The 20,110-nt window shown below is 45.6% G+C and overlaps 1 protein-coding gene across 1 annotated transcript in view; it reads left to right on the top strand.

Moving 5' to 3' along the window:
* The window catches only part of TJP2 (tight junction protein 2), a 121,599-nt gene that overhangs the window by 46,520 nt on the left and 54,969 nt on the right, over nt 1–20,110 (top strand). The window contains exon 3 of the mRNA XM_066604196.1: nt 19,810–19,863. Coding sequence (XP_066460293.1) covers nt 19,819–19,863 — 45 coding nt within the window. The 5' untranslated portion in view covers nt 19,810–19,818. The remainder of the gene's footprint in view (nt 1–19,809; nt 19,864–20,110) is intronic.

The following is a 20,110-nucleotide window of genomic DNA, read 5'->3' as shown; positions in this document are numbered from 1 at the left end:
CAACACAACCCCACCAGAACATTTACGCCTCCCTGCGCACGCCTGGAGGACTACAGAAGTAGTGACAGGGGCAGAAACAGCAGACCCCTGCTAACACATATAAGAAGGCAAGAAAAGTTACACAGAAGCGCAGTACTGCAAAGCAAGACCACCTACACAGACGAAAAAGAAAACTACTGCAACTGCGCAACTGCAGAGTCATTCTATAAGCAGCTGCAGACACAGAAGCAGCAGCAGACGGACACCCGTAATTAAGAATACAAGCATTACCTAACCGGGCCACCCTCACCCGACCATCCCCCACTACCCAGGGCAAGGCTCATACGCAGTTAGCGGAATGACCAAGGTCTAACCGTGAGCTGCGCTCCGCCCCGTTCCCAGCCAAAAGAACAGAAGCTGGATACAGCACAGAACTAAATAGCCTTGCAACACCGAAAACTTAACATGTCCAGGAGAATCAGTAGACAGAATAAGGGACAAACAGCAGCATCCCAGTGCACACTACCAGAGCTGTTCTCAAGCAATCAATTCTCCCAGCTAGCGGAAATGGAGCAGTCACCCCATAACTCAGAAAACGGAGAGGAGCGAGGCAATGATATGAACATTGAACCCCCTGCTTCACCCCAAATAGCCAACCTCTCCGCCTCGGACTCTACGCTCCTTACTCATATAAAAAAAATGTTCAGAGAAGAACTCCAAACAGCGATGCAAGACATATCTAAACAGATCAACGAGCTCGGACAACGCACTAATGATCTCGAACACAAAACCGACGATATAATAGACGCACTTGATCAAGAGAGAACAAGATGGGAAGATTACGCGGAAAGAGTAGAAGCTTTAGAACTAAAATGCGAAGATCTCGAAAATCGGAGCAGAAGAGCAAACATCCGTATCCGAGGTCTGCCAGAATCTGTTACCCACCTGAAAGAAGCGGCCACAAACTTATTCACCGCTCTACTCCCACAAGTGACGCAAGAATCTCTCCGTATAGATAGAATACATCGAGCCCTCTCAAGACCGGCCAATACCGATCTCCCAAGAGACACAATCTTAAAACTGCACTACTCCGAGATGCGAGATCAATTACTGTTGGCGGCCCGCAACCTAGACGCTCTGCCGGGGGTCCCCTCCTCAGTTCAGATCTTTGCCGACATCGCACCATCCACCCTGGCCAAACGGCGGACCCTAAGACCAATCACCCTAGCTCTACAGCAGGCAAATATAAGATACCGTTGGAACTTTCCGTTTGCATTGCTGGTCCGCGTCAATCAAAGATCATACTCGATCAGATCGTTGGAAGAAGGCAAGCGTATGCTGGAAGAAGAGCGCATCTCCTTCGCAAATGAAATGGCCAGGTCCCCCAGGCCACAACGACCAACCCGATCGTGGACGACGGTGGGGAATCCACGCCGCAGAGCGACCATCACAGAAAACTGATTTCGGGACGCCAGAGACAGATATGTATCATCTACATTTTCTAGCTTAACTTTGTTGAGGAGCCGGGGGTGTCCTGGGCTCCCTTTGGGGGGTCGGGGATAGCCCACGGATTTCTCACCCAACAGCTAGGTCTACTTGGACTTTACATCACCAAATTTAGTCCTTTAAGGGCTATATGGACAGCTTATCATAAGGCCAGCGCCCGACATTACACGAGAACACCGCAACAACGGCGAAAGGCCGGGTGTTGGCCTACACTCACAAATGTCGGTCCGGGTGTGATCCTGCTCCAAATAACCCGCATTAAAATGATTCCTTGATAACATAACAAAAGACACCATAGTGTCGTACTTGCGGTCGGGGCTCGGGTCGCATGCGGACAGACACAAGAATACTGATAAGGTTATCTGAAATGTTAAGGTTGCATAGGTTTATAGGAAAATAAGGCTAAGTTATGCTGCTTCTGTTAATATTTAACGATTTTGTTGCACTGGGACGGGGCGGAGTAACTTGATGCCCACTCCCTACCAGACTTCGAGTGTCACCCCACTACAAAAGTAGAGGGACACACTCAGTTTGGGGAATTTTTTGGGTTTTAGAACCCAAATTGGTTCATTTCTCTGTTTGTTATAGTACCATTTACATACGATGTTACACTACTTATGGAATTCTATCTCCACACACCACAAGCGGAATCACCGCCACCAAACGAGCCCACAACAAACACACAAAAAATCTAGAATTAACTGGCACCCTCCCTCACACTCACAATGGCCACCATAATTTCGCACAATGTTAGAGGGTTTAACTCCCCTCTAAAAAGAAAGAAAGCATTTGCCCAATACCTCAAATTGAAACCTGATGTCATATGCCTTCAGGAAACACACTTCTCCTCCTCCTCCACACCCAACTACTTGCATTCACAATACTCAAGGTCCTACTCCTCGGTCGCCGCTAAAAAACACCAAGGGGTCACAACCCTCATTCACAATTCTTTCCCCCTCGTTGTGGAAAAAACAGAAATAGATCCTGAAGGCAGATTTATTATACTACAAGGTTCAATGCAGGAACAAAAAATGGTGATAATAAACTCTTATGCACCGGTCAACAACCCATACAAACTATTTACACTGATAGCAAGAAAACTTAAAGCGTTACCCAAGGCTTCCATCTACTGGATGGGAGACTTCAACATGATCATCTCACCTGCCATGGATCGCTCGTCCCACACTATAGATAAAATAAGCCCATCACAAAGAGCATCAATCTCAGCCACACTAAGAGATCTAGCATTGGCGGACTGCTGGAGAGAGGTCAACGGATTGAACAAGGGATACACCTTTTATTCAGCCCCACATAAATCATATTCCCGAATCGACTGGGCACTAATCTCAACCCATCTACTCCCCGTACTAGCCCAATCAAGGCATATCCCCTGCGCATGGTCAGACCATGATATTGTCCTCACACACCTCATAAGCTCGTCCCCCAAACCTATTTCTAGAAGATGGAGACTTAATGAATCGCTGTTAAAGGATCCCACAACACGGGCTCAGATAAATGACAAATTAAATGAGTACATAGCAACAAATGACAACGAAGCCTCCACGCCAGTCTGGATCTGGTTAGCACACAAGGCCTTCATGCGAGGTCAAATATCCAAAATAGCCTCCATCAAAAAGAAAGAAAAATCGCAGGCCCTACAAGCCCTGGAAAGACAACTTGCACTACTTGAAATAGCTAACCAGCAGCGCCCCAGTATAGCCTTAACTAAAAAAATAAGAGATGCAAAACTTCAAATAAACCTATTATACACAACCCAGGCAGAAAAAGCACTCCAATGGACGCAAGCGACCTATTTCAAGTTAGCTAACAAACCAGACAAATTACTGGCAGCCCGCCTCAGAGCAAAGGAAAGAATCAATATAGTACACTCCATCAGAACAGAAAGTGGGACCTGCACGTCAAACCCCGATAAAATTGCCCGCACATTCTCCGACTTCTACAATAAACTATACAAATACAAACCCCAGAAATCCCCTTCCGCTCCCCAGAAATACCTAGAAAACATACAGCTTCCACAGATTGCAGAGCACCAAAATGAACACCTTAACCAGCATATAACGGTGGAAGAAGTAGAAGATACTATCAAAAACCTAAAACCAGGAAAAGCACCAGGCCCGGACGGTCTAACGGCCTTATATTATAAAAAGTTCATACACACTCTCACCCTCCCATTAACACGCTTCTATAATAATATCATACTAGGAGAAGCAATCCCTGAAGAATTCTTAAAAGCACATATAACAGTCATCCCCAAGCCCAATAAGGACCATACCTCCACTAAGAATTACAGGCCCATATCTTTATTAAACTTAGACTATAAAATCTTAACCAGCATATTAGCCAAACGTTTAAACGCCTTCCTCCCCACTTTAATTAAAAAAGACCAGGTAGGTTTTATACCGTCCCGACAAGCACCGGACAATATCAGAAAGGTCCTTAATTTAATACATATCGCAAAGTCACATAAAAACCCGCAAGTAACACTGGCCCTAGACATTGAAAAGGCCTTTGATAGCCTCTCATGGGACTACCTATTTGCAGTGTTAGATAGAGCGGGAATAAAGGGGAACTTCATTACAGCACTCCAAGCCCTCTACTCAACCCCCTCTGCTGAACTAAAACTACCCTCTTCCACACCAAACAAAATAAAGGTCCAGAGGGGAACGAGACAGGGTTGTCCATTGTCTCCAGCCCTCTTCGCAATGGCGATGGAACCCCTGGCCCAGATGATAAGAGAGAACCCAAATATTTCTGGGGTTAGGGCGGGAGATAAAGAATATAAAGTCACCCTCTTCGCGGATGATATCCTACTCACACTAACCAAACCACTCACTTCACTACCAAACTTGATAAAAATCCTGGACTCCTTTGCAGAAGTCTCAGGATTGGTAGTCAATATGGACAAAACAGAAGCTCTGCTCCACAATACCCCTACACACCTCCAGAAACTCCTAGAATTAAACTTTGGATTCAAAGCTAGTCCGCACTACATCACCTACTTAGGTGTTAAATTAGCCTCAAATATAGACGCACTATACAAATGGAATTATCCCCCCTTATTTACCTCTCTAAAGGCTGACCTGAAGAAATGGAGCCAAACCACAATCTCATGGATAGGCCGTATCAACTCGGTCAAAATGAACATACTGCCGCGACTCCTATACCCATTCAGGTGCCTACCTATAAACATCCCCCCAAAAGAATTAAAAGATATGCAAAGAGCTATATTTCATTTCATCTGGGGAAACAAAAAACCTAGAATCAAACAGAAAATAATGCACTACCATAAAAGAATAGGAGGACTATCGGTACCTAATCTAAAGAAGTACTACCTAGCAGCCCAAGTAACACAAATCCCCTCAATGATGGCAGGCTCAAAAAAACCTCTATGGGTCGACATAGAAGCCTCTCTTATCAGACCACTGGACCTGAGAACCATCTTCTGGGACAGAAGTTGGAAATCCATAAATATAGCACATAAAGCTCCACTAACGCACCACCAATTCCTGATATGGAGAAAAAACAGATTCAAATTCAAATTAATGTCTCCTACTTCACCGCTGACACCAGTGATCCCCAACCATGCATTCCCACTGAGTCTCCAGGAAGAAAACTTTAAGTGGTGGCGAGCCAACCGCATTACACTCCTCCACCACTTTACAGACCAAAATAAAATCCTTTCCCCACAACAATTGACTGAAAAATACTCGATACCAAAAGACTTATGGCTCGAGCTACACCAAATACATAGCTTCATACACACCTTACAAAACAAGACTAGGCCTCAGACAACCCCCACACCTCTCGAAAGAGTCTGCCTCCGGTCCCCACTCCAACCAGGCATAATCTCCGCGCTGTACTCAAGCATGAACAAACCCCTCACAGAAACAAAATTACCATTTATGCAGCGCTGGGAAACAGACCTGGGTATCTCCATGTCCTTGCCCCGCTGGCACCACTGCTGCACTTTCACAGCAAAAGGAAGCCATCAAGTGACCCTTGCAGAGTCGGCAATAAAAATCCTACATAGAGCATACCTAGTTCCCACCACAGTCCACAAATACTCCCCTGCTACCTCCCCAAACTGCTTCAGAGGGTGCGACAGTCTAGGAACAATAGCACACACATGGTGGACCTGCCCCCTGGTCACCAGATTATGGAAAGAAGTAGCAAAACTGATAACAGGGGTCCTGAAAAAGGCCTTTCCCGTCTCACCAACTGTATGTCTCCTGGCTGACAAACCTATAGGATACAACAACCAGCAGCACAAATTGTCACAACAGATCTGTATGGCAACCAAAATATACATAGCTTCACAGTGGCTCTCACCCATCCTTTCTTTAGAACCAATTAAGGCCAGAATATCTAGAATGATGCTCTATGAAAAACTGTCGGCCATGAGGGAAGACAGCATGGACCGTTTCCTCAAGACGTGGGAGCCATGGGCAGAACACCTAGCTATTTCGGGCCTAAGCAGGTCACTCCATGCTTGAAACCCCAAACGGAGAAGAAATTCTAGTAAAACACATTAGTCAAGAATAAATAGGACATAAACAGCAACGTAAGAATAAGTACAAAACAAACAATAGCTAAGAAAATAAAATTACAAACAACCACAAGATGAGGAGGAGACTTAGACAGAAAAGACCTCAAAAACACAGGCTCACAAGTAGAAACTAGAATGCGTGTGGAACATTACTTTCACTGTTTACAACACCGTATGTCTAATATGTTAACTGTTCATTAAATAAGCATTGTATATGTATACCCCCTGCGCGGGGAACTATTTTGCGTAACACTTCAAAAAATGTTAAAAACTCAATAAAACTCTTTTGAAACAAAAAAAAAAAAAAAAAAAAAAAAAATAAAAAAAACACTTGTCTCCCTTTTACTTTGTAAAAAATCAAAAATACAATCACACATGTGGTATCCGTGCGTCGTAATGACCCGGAGAAGGAAGTTAATACATTATTTAACCCCTTAATGACATGGCCCCTTTTTTCTTTTTTCCCCATTTATTTTTTTCCTCCCCCCTGTTTAAAAAATCACAACTTGTCCCGCAAAAAACAAGCCCTTATATGGCCATGTCAATGGAAAAATGAAAAAGCTATGGCTCTTGAGACGCAACTGCAAAACTAGTTGAAATTCAATGATTAGACCATTTTAAAAAACCTGCCCTGGTGGGCACGACAGGGTGGTAGGAAACCTGCCACTCAAGGGGTTAATTGGGGAAAAATAATAAGTCGCTGCACGACTTGGCGCTAGGTAGGGGCCAAAAGTAACAATATGAAAGCTGCTATAGCTGTATCATTCATATTTGTAGATTGTATGCCGCCGCTGCTTGCACCCCTCCTGGGGCCTAAACCACCCTTCTCGAATAACAGTTGTGACTGTCTGTGCAGTGAGGGACAGGATAACAAGAGTCAGCTGCATGTTCAACGCCACGTTCAAGTTATACCGCGACGCCTGCTATCCCCTCCGTCGCTGCACCGCGTGGCCGGTCAGATGACGGTCATTCAGGGAAGGTCCTTTACCCGGTAAAGTTTATCACAAGCGTGATATGACTATGATGTGAAGAGGTTAGTGCCTTGGCGACAGTCATGTCACAGTTGGGGCTGTTTGCGCGAGCAACTGCGTTTTTTGTTTTTGTTTTGTTTTTCTTTGCACGCGCAAAAAAACAATGCCGCTGTTAGCCATTGCAAATACACAGGAAAATGGAACATATTGTGTATTTTTTGCCCAGCAGAATTGCGCACTCACGAAATTCATGCATGTCAGTGCCTTCCCTTGATGGGGGTTTCTGAGGTTGATTTTTTTTGTGGGCAAGCTGTAATTGTTATTGCTACTACTTTTGGGTACATTTTTGATGACTTTTAATTCAATATCTATTGGAAGAATGGGTGAACAAAAAAAAACAAAATGCAATTCTCCCATTGTGTTTTTGGCTTTTGACAGTGGTCACCATATAAAATAATGTGATATTTAGAATTTTTAAATTATTAATAATAAATATTTCAAATTATTATGTTTTTAATTTTATTTCCCTTTACGTTTTACTTTTTTTTTTTCTCTTAGTTCCCTTAGTGGACTTGAACCTGCGATCATTTGATAGTTTCTGACTATATATGGTACTGCAATACTTCGGTATTGCAGTATATTGTATCTTTTTCGTTCACATATTGAAGGAAACTTGTTGTCAACTGTAAGAAACATAAACTAAGTTATAGGGAGTCTGGGGGGCTGTGTCTCATACGAAGTCCTCCATTTCTACTGTGTCCCCTGGCAAAGTCCACTCATGCACAGCCAGCGTAACTCTTTTCAGAAAGCTGTGCATGCGCACTCCAATTCATTGCTTTGTGGCAGCTGTCAGATAAGCCAACGGCCACCAGGGGAGCAGCGGGCACAGCTTCTAAGCCTGCTTTATGCCCACCTCTGTGAAAAGCATGCACTTTGGAGAGGGAACATTTTACAGACTTGCCATCCAGAATGAGTCACGGTGACTGATGAATCAGGAGCATTTTAAGGCTTAGTTTGCACCGTCTAACTTTTTGACAGGATTAGTAATGTACTCAAGTGTCCCATAAAAGAATAAGAATACAAATTGTAACCTACTTGCCTTCAAAATTCTGTAAACCCTGAAAGGCAAGCGGAGGTAGACCAGCGCCAGTCAACATGCTGGAATGTAACGATGCTATAAAACTTCACTGCAGTTGACAGCAATTGACTGTCCTAGTCCTGTGACATATCTACAATGCATCATCATGCGGAAGGCTTTAGACATGGTTTTAGCTCTCTAGGACCTACTGATCTTGACCTATTCGAAAAAAATCGGATGCTGAAACTCCCCAACAGACTGAGGCATGAGTAGTCCTAGCTGCTGGTTGATCAGTAACTGCTCAGACCCTGCTGTCCTCTCCCCTAACCATGACAGGAGCTGCAGTAAATCAACACCTCTAAATATACACCTTACACATATATTCATGTTGAGGAGAATATACCTTACGTATATGTGTATATACTGAGACACAGACCAATCTGCAACAAATTTGCTACATAGGTAAATCAGCTGCTTCGGAAGGTTTTGCACCAGGTTTTAGCTCTCCGGGACCTATCCTTCGCCACATATTCCCCAAATATCACAATTCAAAAGCAACTCTGCTATATGATTTAATTTAACTACAATCTCTTTGTGACGCCACCGGCGAGACGTCAAATTTCTGCACATAAAACCCAGCCGTTTTCCTTATAGTGGACAGACTATACTGAATTTGCGCATTCTCATACATTTAAAACCCTTTCATAAAAGTCATCCTTCCAAAAAGGAACCCTGCACTTGGATGAAAGACTCCTGCGGCAATGCGCATGGCTGCCCCTCTAGCTGCTGAAACCTCTCAGCAGACCCAAGCCCATCTCCAGGCTGTTGAGATACGTCACAGCCAACAGCGGGCTACTGACACTTAGGCTCATTCACACTGACAGATGATTGCTCAAAAGTCGCTCCTGTGACAGTTTTGAGCGATCAGCTCTGCATACTTTATAGTAGTTACTATAGAATATGCAGCTGGAGCTGGACGCAGCCCCTAGTAGAACAATACAGCTGTTTTGCATAAGCAAACAGCTGTATTGTTCTGTACAGCCTGTGCCCCGCTGTGAATTCACAGCAGGACACAAGCACAAAGAATCTTATCAGCGCTGCTGGCTGTGATAACAGCCGGCTACGCTGATAACAGCTGATCGCTCAATTCAAGAAAACTTGAAGTAAGCGATTAACGATTCGTGCACGAAAACTGCATGATGTCAGTGCATTTAGACACAACGAGAATCACCCAAAAGACGGCTTTCAGTGATTTTTGAGCGATTCTTGTTGTGTCTAAATGCCAACTGAGTCACGACTGCAGTCTCGGCGAGACAAACAAGCAGCAGAGACTCCACAGCAGACCAAAGCCCGTCTCCAGACTGCCCAGGTGCGATATTCTAATTGATGAGCTACTAGCTGGGCTGATGTATGATACTGCTTTCCATTACAATTCAAAATGCCAATATTGGCCCTTTTGTTACTTCTGATTGGCTGGATGAAGAAAAAATGACCAACATTGTAGTGCACTTAGAATCTGTCACCTACTTCTAGCCCTGTAAGCTGAGCTTTATAGGCTGAAAGTAGGTGACCCGCTGAGTCCGCGGAGTGTTATACTTACATCCCCGATTGTCAGCACTGAAAACTGCTGCTCAATACGGACTACTTAGCAGCGCCGCTGGATGCATTGAGTGCTACTTTCTACACTCACATCAGTGGAACGATGGGGAAGGTAAATACAACACTGACATCCCTGGACTCAGTGGGTCACCTACTTTTAAGCCCATAAGCTTAGCTCATAGGGCTAAAAGAAGGTGACAGAGTCTCTAAGAATGAAGGTGAATGACCAGTTATGTGCTGCTCTGGCCGTTAGTTCAGAATACCCGATTTACCTGTTCCACCTGAAGAGCTCACAACTTTGCTTGATGGTTCCTCCTGCACTCTTCTGAGGTTCTGAAACCTATCTGGGCCTGCAACTATGTCTTCCAGATGACGACATTGGGATGTGGAAGATGTCCTGGAGCCACGATGCATGCCAACATTCAAGATCCAGGGTCGAGTCTTCCATGCGATCATATATTTCGCCACCATTCAACAAAAAGTCTATCTGGAAGTTTCGCCTTTATTTATTCAGGCTTTTTCCCTGGGTGACAGCACTGCGAAAATAATTGCCAGTCCTAGAAACAGTCCCCTCACTACGCCGCACATTGTTGACATGTTTGCAAAAAATCGAAATACAAATGCAAACACGGGCTTGGGTCTGCTGAGGCATTCCAGCAGCTCGAGCAGCAGCCATGCGCTTTGCCGCGAGAGTTTTTGTCCAAGCGCAGTGGCTTTTTTTTTTTATTTTTTTGAGGCATGACTATTCTGAAAAGGTTTTAATTTATGAGAATAATCAAATTAATTTTGGGTATGGTCCCTTAAAAAGATTGGCTTCATTTCAATAGCAAACTAAAGGCCAATTTAGACACAATGATTATTGCTCAAAAGGTGTCTTTTAAAGGGGTTGTCCCGCGAAACAAAGTTGGGGTATACACTTCTGTATGGCCATATTAATGCACTTTGTAATATACATCGTGCATTAATTATGAGCCATAGAGAAGTTATTCACTTACCTGCTCCGTTGCTGGCGTCCTCGCCTCCATGGTGCCGTCTAATTTTCAGCGTCTAATCGCCCGATTAGACGCGCTTGCGCAGTCCGGTCTTCTCCCTTCTGAATGGGGCCGCTCGTGCCAGAGAGCTGCTCCTTGTAGCTCCGCCCCGTCACGTGTGCCGATTCCAGCCAATCAGGAGGCTGGAATCGGCAATGGACCGCACAGAAGACCTGCGGTCCACCGAGGGTGAAGATCCCGGCGGCCATCTTCGCAAGGTAAGTAAGAAGTCACCGGAGCGCGGGGATTCGGGTAAGTACTATCCGGTTGTTTTTTTTAAAGCCCTGCATCGGGTTTGTCTCGCGCCGAACGGGGGGGCTATTGAAAAAAAAACAAAACGTTTCGGCGCGGGACAACCCCTTTAAGCGGTAATCGTTGTGTCCATTTACAGCGCAAGGTGATCGCTCAAACGTTGAGCGATCACCTTGTGCTCCAAGTGGGGGATGCAGAAGACAAGCGGGGCCGCTTGTCTTCTGCATCCAGCTGTTTCCTGCTCGGAGCGCCTGGCTGTTATACAGCTGAGCACTCCGAGCGGGGGATGCAGAAGACAAGCGGGGCTGCTTGTCTTCTGTGGGGAAGTGATCTGTTCCCCGCTCGGACCGCCCGGCTGTTATACAGCTGAGCACTCCGAGCGGGGGATGCAGAAGACAAGCGGGGCTGCTTGTCTTCTGTGGGGAAGTGATCTGCTCCCCGCTCGGACCGCCCGGCTGTTATACAGCCGAGCGCTCTGAGTGGAGGATGCAGAAGACCAGCGGGGTGGCCCTGCTTGTCTTCTCCATCCTGCTGTTCTCTGCTCAGAGTGCCCGGCTGTTATACAGCCGAGCACTCCGAGCGGGGGATGCAGAAGACAAGCGGGGCTGCTTGTCTTCTGTGGGGAAATTATCTGTTCCCTGCTCGGAGCGCCCGGCTGTTATACAGCCGAGCGCTCTGAGTGGGGGATGCAGAGGACAAGCGGGGCTGCTTATCTTCTGCATCCAGCTATTCTCTGCTTGGAGCGCCCGGCTGTTATACAGCCAAGCGCTCCGAGCGGGGTATGAAGAATGCAGCTGGACAGCTGTGTTCTTCATACCCCGCTTGTCATTAGGGAGTGGGATACAGCTGAAACAATAGTATCAGCTGTATCCCGCTGTGAATCCCTGATGAGACTCATCGTCTTTCAGCATGCGACGGCTTAACGAAAACTGCACGATGTCAGTGCAGTTAGACATAACGATTATCGTTTAAAAGATGGCTTTTGAGTGAATTTTGAGCGATAGTCGTCTCTAAATGGGCCCTAAGTTTTTAAGCATGCACACAAACAGTTACATGAAATAGACCCATGTGAAGCCAGGTACTTCTACTAGTCTATGGTAAATCATATAGCCAACGCCAGAAGAGCGAACACCATTTTTTCCTTCCATTCTGATCTTCTACTTTCTTTAGTCCGCACCCTCTTTCAATGTTGTATCGAAGGTTCTAAGTTTGAAACGGGTAAAAAAAAAATCACTGTATTGAGCTGTCAAGCAGGCAGGATCAGATTACTGAAGTGCAGCGTAGAAGAGGCGGGACGTTCTAAAGTAATTATTAACATGGTATCATTTGGCTTCTGGGATGATGTACTCCTTTTACTACTGTCCATGACACACCATGCAATGCAGGTAGACAGCAGGCCGGCCCGCAGGCTCTCCTCCGTGATCAAGCAGAACAGGGGCCGCACTTACACATGGCCGGGAAAACTTACGGTCCGCTTTCAGGATGAGGTAACTCAGGTAAAGGAAGGGTCATGTGGACCAGTGGGTAGAAGTGTAACTTGGCTTCATGACTGAGGGGACCTTGCATTGTATGTTTCACAAGTGTTGCCATTGACTTACTTTGCTACTATTTCAAGCAAGTTTGTTACATTTGTTCTGTTTATTACTACAGTTTGTTGAATGCCATACCAGAATGGATAGGGGCGGTTGAAAAACAAAATTACAATGGCCAAAGGGATTAAAAAAGGAGTGTTTTTTTTTTTCCAATTCTTTCTCCTGTCCTCTGCTTTCATTCATGCACGGAATAGAGAAGAGAGAATTAAGTGAAAAATACTAAAATCCACTGCAGTCTCCTAAATAAATGTGATCTATTAGGTTTTTTTTCTGTCATCTGTTCCTCTTTTAGTCATCTCCTTCAATATAGGGATAAAAGCTAAATTAAAAGTGATTGCATGTAAATGAGATTCACATTGAAGGATATGTGAACTACGGGTGATTGTTCACGGAATGATTTATCGTTCGCGTGAGTGAATGATGTCTGCATCCGCTCGTGTAGCTTGTTTATACGGGCAGCTAAATCATTTAGTCGCTAAATCTTTCAGACATTCACTCTGAGAATGACTGAATGATCGGTATTTGAACTGAAGGAGCCAACTATTATAGTTCATTTTATACAAGCATGAAAATAAACAAATTATCGTTGACTGAAGATTATCACTAAAACTAGAGCGTTTTTTCTTTCTTTCCGTCTTTCCGTCTTTCCGTCTTTCCGTCTTTCCGTCTTTCCGTCTTTCCGTCTTTCCTTCTTTCCGTCTTTCCTTCTTTCTTCACTTCTTTCCTTCGTGTAAAGTGTTTCTACTGAGCATAATTTTGTGTCGGATCAGACTGACATGTCGGATTATTTACGGTGTAGTACTATGAGGCTGGGTTCACATGTAAGAACTAAAAGGGAACATCCAAGCTGAAGGCTGGTGATATGACCGCACGTATTACAGCAAAACTTCCACAAGAAAACTGTCCCAGACAATGGATCAAAAATCAATGGATCTGTTTTGAAAAGACAAAACAAATACAGAAAAAGTGGGTGAACCACAATACATTCCATATAAAGCAAGTCAAGTGTTAGTAATTCCTAATCCAATATAGTAAAGTGCGGTAGTGCTACTAACGTGTAAAGCTGTTTATGGTGATCTGCCTATGCTGACTAGTTTCCCAGTTGGGGGAATGACAGTATTTATAGTTTTTGCACTATAGCTCTTTACTGTATTGTGAATTACTCTAAGTATGAATTAATAAAGAGGATTATTTTTTTTGATCCACTTTGGGTTTATATATAGTGATGGTGTCACGTCATAAAGCCGTAGTTTTTAAATTGGATATTCACCATGTTGTTTTTACAGGTAAACTGTAACACGTCCTTCTCTCCGTTTTGTAAAACACGAACTAAGTGTTCATGGATTTGAGGACAATTTTGTAACAGGGCTGTCTATTTGGCCTACCGCTATTGTAGGAGTACCTTTTTTTTTTTTTTTGTTTTTTTTTTTTTACAGTTCATTCATTTCGTTGTCCCATTTTAAAATCTGGTGGTTGAAGGCGCGTTTTGTGTCTTATTACATGTTGCTCCTTCGCTTTCCAGTTTCTGCCTTGTGCTTTTTAGAATTCTGTTTCAAGGTTTGCCTAGACTTTGCCAAGGTTTGTTAGACTAGATTTTTGTGAGTTAGTAAATGGCCTTGTGGGCAGTGGGGCATACTTTTACAATGTTTTTTTTGTTCTAATGTATATGTTAGAAATAGTTGTTGTTCAAAGAAACCTTTAATTATGTATCCGAACATGTCATTTTATAAGGGCCTATTTATTCAGCATGAGTTGGAGTTCTTATTAGTCTATTATTGAGCGGCCTTTCTTCATTTCTGAGCTTTTATTCATCTGTATAAAGATACAAAACTAAGGGCTCTTTCACACGAGCGTATATCTGCTGCCGTTTTTACTGCCAGCCGATATACGCTACGATGTGAGGAGGCGTTTGTGCGCCTGTTCAGTCGGCATAGCCCCGGCACATATACGCCGAGGCTGCCATGCCGTTAAACCTTCCTCTTCCCTTCTCCTCTTGGGCTGATTCCAATTAGAGGGGGCGGAGCTAAGCCCCCTCCCATTCGAATCAGCTGGAGGGGAGGAGAGAAGAGGTAGGAAGGAGTTTAGTCACGCTGCTAAACTCCCTCCCACCTCCCTTCTCCAGGCACTGTCATTGACTCCCATTGGAGCCCATGCAGCGGCCGACGTATTCCAGCCCAAAAGATAGTTCCAGGACTATCTTTTGGGCCCAACGTAAAAATGCCCAGCGCTATATTGGACAGGCGCTTTTACGTCACGGGAATATGGCCATGTGATCTGATGCATTGGAATTCAATGCATCAGAACGTATATTGGCCGACCGTGAAATGTCGGGACGATAAACGCTCTTGTGAAAGAGCCCTTGGTGTGTTTTACACGGAACGATTAACGTTTAAAAAAAAAAATCAATAGATCGTTCGAACTTGAAGTATAATTGTTCAGTGTAAAACGTGGCTGACATTCACGATGAACGATAATTCCTTCACTTATTGTTCATCATTCATTTCATGCGAGCATCAAAATCATTGTTCACGCATTTGCTAATCATTCAGTGTAAATGCCAATCGTTCAGTCGTTCTCATGGTGCAGTGATTGTGAAGGACTGAACAAGTTCTAAGTGAGCAATTAATATGTCTGTATTTAACAGGCTGCACAAGGGAATGATCAAACTCTGTCGCCGTCTGCTTCGGTGTAAAAGCACCGTAAGAAACCTAATTGCTGTCCTCATCTGGTGTAGGTGAAAATGGCATGCCCATAGAGATTATAACGTTTGTTGGCTTGTATCTGACTGGCTTGGTTTCCTCTTTAGGAATATTTACATTTGGTGGAAACTTCAATCAATGAAAATTGCTCTGTTCATCTGAATGGGGATGTCAGAATATGCATGAATTTCTGCAGAACCATTTCAAATTGATAAGTCACGTAAATTTCTGTAACTAATCTGCCACATGTGAACGTACCCCTGTGATCCTCCTTTTCCCCCCCAAAAAATAGGCATTACCTGAAATGGCTACCAGCATCCTTCTATTTTATTAAAGGGATACTAAACAAAGAAAATGCAAACATATCCCAGCTCTTCCTCCCTTATTTTCATCCTATTTGTTTCATTGCAATTAAAACTGAGAAATCTGTTGGAAAATCCCTTCTGTGTCTGAAGAGCCTTCCCCCTCCGGCCTGGCTGCGGTAGAAGCCTCCCTTCCCTCTGGCCTGGCTGCGGTAGGAGCCTCTCGCCCCCCCCATCCTCTGGCCTGGCTGCGGTAGGAGCCTCTCGCCCCCCCCCCCCATCCTCTGGCCTGGCTGCGGTAGGAGCCTCTCGCCCCCCCCCCCCCATCCTCTGGCCTGGCTGCGGTAGGAGCCTCTCGCCCCCCCCCCCCAATCCTCTGGCCTGGCTGCGGTAGGAGCCTCTCGCCCCCCCCCCCATCCTCTGGCCTGGCTGCGGTAGGAGCCTCTCGCCCCCCCCCCCCCATCCTCTGGCCTGGCTGCGGTAGGAGCCTCTCGCCCCCCCCCCCCAATCCTCTGGCCTGGCTGCGGTAGGAGCCTCTCGCCCCCCCCCCCCATCCTCTGGCCTGGCTGCGGTAGGAGCCTCTCGCCCCCCCCCCCCCAATCCTCTGGCCTGGCTGCGGTAGGAGCCTCTCGCCCCCCCCCCCCAATCCTCTGGCCTGGCTGCGGTAGGAGCCTCTCGCCCCCCCCCCCCCCCAATCCTCTGGCCTGGCTGCGGTAGGAGCCTCTCGCCCCCCCCCCCCAATCCTCTGGCCTGGCTGCGGTAGGAGCCTCTCGCCCCCCCCCCCAATCCTCTGGCCTGGCTGCGGTAGGAGCCTCTCGCCCCCCCCCCCCAATCCTCTGGCCTGGCTGCGGTAGGAGCCTCTCGCCCCCCCCCCAATCCTCTGGCCTGGCTGCGGTAGGAGCCTCTCGCCCCCCCCAATCCTCTGGCCTGGCTGCGGTAGGAGCCTCTCGCCCCCCCCCCCCCCATCCTCTGGCCTGGCTGCGGTAGGAGCCTCTCGCCCCCCCCATCCTCTGGCCTGGCTGCGGTAGGAGCCTCTCGCCCCCCCCCCATCCTCTGGCCTGGCTGCGGTAGGAGCCTCTCGCCCCCCCCATCCTCTGGCCTGGCTGCGGTAAGAGCCTCTCGCCCCCCCCATCCTCTGGCCTGGCTGCGGTAGGAGCCTCCCGCCCCCCCCCCCCCCATCCTCTGGCCTGGCTGCGGTAGGAGCCTCTCGCCCCCCCCCCCCATCCTCTGGCCTGGCTGCGGTAGGAGCCTCTCGCCCCCCCCATCCTCTGGCCTGGCTGCGGTAAGAGCCTCTCGCCCCCCCCCCCATCCTCTGGCCTGGCTGCGGTAGGAGCCTCCCGCCCCCCCCCCATCCTCTGGCCTGGCTGCGGTAGGAGCCTCTCGCCCCCCCCATCCTCTGGCCTGGCTGCGGTAGGAGCCTCTCGCCCCCCCCCATCCTCTGGCCTGGCTGCGGTAGGAGCCTCTCGCCCCCCCCCATCCTCTGGCCTGGCTGCGGTAGGAGCCTCTCGCCCCCCCCCATCCTCTGGCCTGGCTGCGGTAGGAGCCTCTCGCCCCCCCCATCCTCTGGCCTGGCTGCGGTAGGAGCCTCTCGCCCCCCCCCCCCCCCCCCCCCATCCTCTGGCCTGGCTGCGGTAGGTCAAAACGTTTCGCCTTTTTATTTTTATCTTTCATTTCTAGGATTGGCCTTTTAAGTTATACCTATAATTTTCATTGTCAGATTAAAGTCTTTCACACGGCAGCGCCGTATGTGCCGGGTCTGTACGGCAGCGCATGGAGGCCACCCAGTTCCCTGATGCACACATTTTTGCTGTATGTGCGGAGATTTTCTCTAGAAGCAGTCCTTATGTATAATACATGCATGGCCAGCCTTATTTATATACAAGTATTACTGTGGTTTTACAAAAGATGAGAAATCCTCTTTTAACCCCTTAACACTCCATGGCATACAGTTACATCATGGAAGTTCGGGGTTTGTAATGGAGGGGGAATCAGGAGCTCCCACTCCATACAACTGTGACAGCCGTGTGGCCTATCCGGACTGTTAACCCTTTAAATGCCCCGAATATCGTTCGGAGGTCCCATACGGCCTCCCCACGGTGAGATCAGGAAAGCCGCACAGGTGTCATGGCAGCCGGGGGGCTTCTGAAAGGCTTCAGGGCTGTCTTGGCAGTATGCCTATCAAGCCATCCCCGTGGGGTGGCTTGATAGACTGCCTGTCAGCATTACATTATACTGCAGAAGTGATCAAAGGACTAAAAGAAAATGTAAAAATAAAAAACATTAAAGTTTTACAGATTTTATTTTAAAAAAAAAGTAATAAAAGTTCAAAAAAACCTTTGCCATATTTGCAATAAAAGAAATTAAATAATAAAGCAAAAATACGTATTTTGTATCGCTGCATCTGTAAAAGTCTGATCTACCAAAGTAGCGCATCATGTATCCAGCACTGTGAATGTAGTCCGGAAAAAACCCCACCAGAAATGCACTTTTTTTTCGGTCACCCTGTCTCCAAGAAAAAATGGTAATAAAAAGCGATCAAAAGTAGTATGTATTCAATAATGGTACAAACGGAACCGACGGATGTCCCGCAAAACACGAGCCCTCGCACAACTGTCGACGGAAAAATGTAAAAGTCATTGTGCGCAGAAAATGTAGACAGAATAATTTTTAAAAATTAAATATCTTTAAAAGGAAATACAAGTAGTACAGCAAAAATAACTTTTTGGTATCGTAGTAATCATACTGACCCATAGAATAAGGTTATCAGTTCATTTTTGTTGCAGTTTGCTCGTTGTAGAAGCAGGAGGCACCGAAAGATGGCGGAATGTGTTTTTGGTTTTTTTTCTCCATTTCTCTTTTTAAAGTTTTTCAGTACATTGTATGGTATATTAAATAGCACCATTTGAAAAATGTAACTCGTCCCGCAAAAAAACAAGCCCTCATACAACAACGTTGATGGATAAATAAAGGAGTTACGTTTTTTTTAAAGGGAGGAGGAAAAAACGAAAATGGAAAAAAAATCCAAAAGCTCCGTCACTAAGGGGTTAATCATTAAGAAAATAAAAGGTAATAAAATTTTCAAAAACCGAAAAAGTTTTCTCATTTATAATAAACTAATCTGAATCATATTTGGTATCGCTGCATCCATAAAAGTCAGATCTATCAAATAACACATTATCTACCCCATATGTTGAATGCCGTCATAAAAAAAATACACAATGTGGGAATTGCAGTTTTTTGTTTTTTTTTTTGGTCCAAAAAGTCATGTGTACTCCACAATGGTAGCAATAGAAACTACAGGACATCCGACAAAAAACAAAACCTCACAAACCTACGTCTATAGAAAAATAAAGTTATGGTGGCAGAATTTTTTTTTTTCTAAAGCTGGCGGTATTGATGTTTTTGTCCCATTTCACTCTACGTCGAATTAAAAAAAAAAAAAAACTCAGTACATTTAAATGGTACCATTTAAAAAAATACAACTCGTCCCGCAAAAAAAACAAGCATTCAGACAGCTAAGTTGATGTATAAATTAGTTATTATTATTTATTTATTTTTAAGTGGGGAGGAAAAAATGGGGGGGGGAAAAGCCCGCGCCCTTAAGGCAGGTAATAGGGTCATACATAGTCCAACGTTGATCAAGAAGGTTATTTCAATGAAAATGATCGTTGGGTGAAATATATAATATTTATTGCTCATTTTAATGAGTGTTTATGTAAGGAGGCAGGAAGAGCTGATGGTGGTTCTCCTGACAGCGTGCGGGCACCTTTTTTCTTGTTGTATTTGTGCTTTCAGAATATCTTGCCCCAAAACACTGTTAGCTGAGGAGTATTCTTTGGTTGCATGCATATATACTGCATATGGTTGCCCTCCATTGTAGTAATGGAAGCTTCTGCATTCCTCTCGATTCCTCTGACCATATAATGGGAATCTACAGTTCAGCAATAATCCTGTTTAGTTACACAATAACCAAATCTCAGCCATATACATTTTAGGTCAGGTGAAAGGAAAAGTGGCTGCAGGTGTGCTGCTTGTGCCCCTCTGTGCAGAATGCCAGCGGCGATCTTGTTTGCCCCCTGGCACTATGTATGCATTGCATCCTGCCGCTCCATGGCTCTTATTACACTCCATAGCTTTGTATCGTGTAATAGTACTGTTTTGTGTAGACAGAATTAGCATTGCAGAGTGACTTGTTTGAAGCCTAATAACTGTTTGCTCTTTCCTTTGATGCAGGCCTCCAACATGGAAGAGCTCATATGGGAGCAGTACACTGTGACCTTGCAAAAAGTGAGTACCTAAAAGGATCTTCTGTTTCCCGTAAACCTTCCAAAATACTCAGTGCATAACGGCCTTCTCCTAAGATTTCATGATCTAGTCCGGGGCTGTAAAATGTCTGGGAAGTTGCAGAATCCGTTAAACTTTACATCTTTACTTGCAATGACATTGACTTGCAGGAACGCTGCCTTCCAATAGGTGGTGCTGCAGAGGTATTGTTCCATCTCCCTTATTTGCATATTACCCAGAGGAGCATGAA

Source organism: Eleutherodactylus coqui, chromosome 5 (genome assembly GCF_035609145.1).
Source record: "Eleutherodactylus coqui strain aEleCoq1 chromosome 5, aEleCoq1.hap1, whole genome shotgun sequence".
NCBI lineage: Eukaryota > Metazoa > Chordata > Amphibia > Anura > Eleutherodactylidae > Eleutherodactylus > Eleutherodactylus coqui.
Note: the sequence above shows the minus strand (reverse complement) of the source record. Positions and strands in the feature narration are given on the sequence as shown.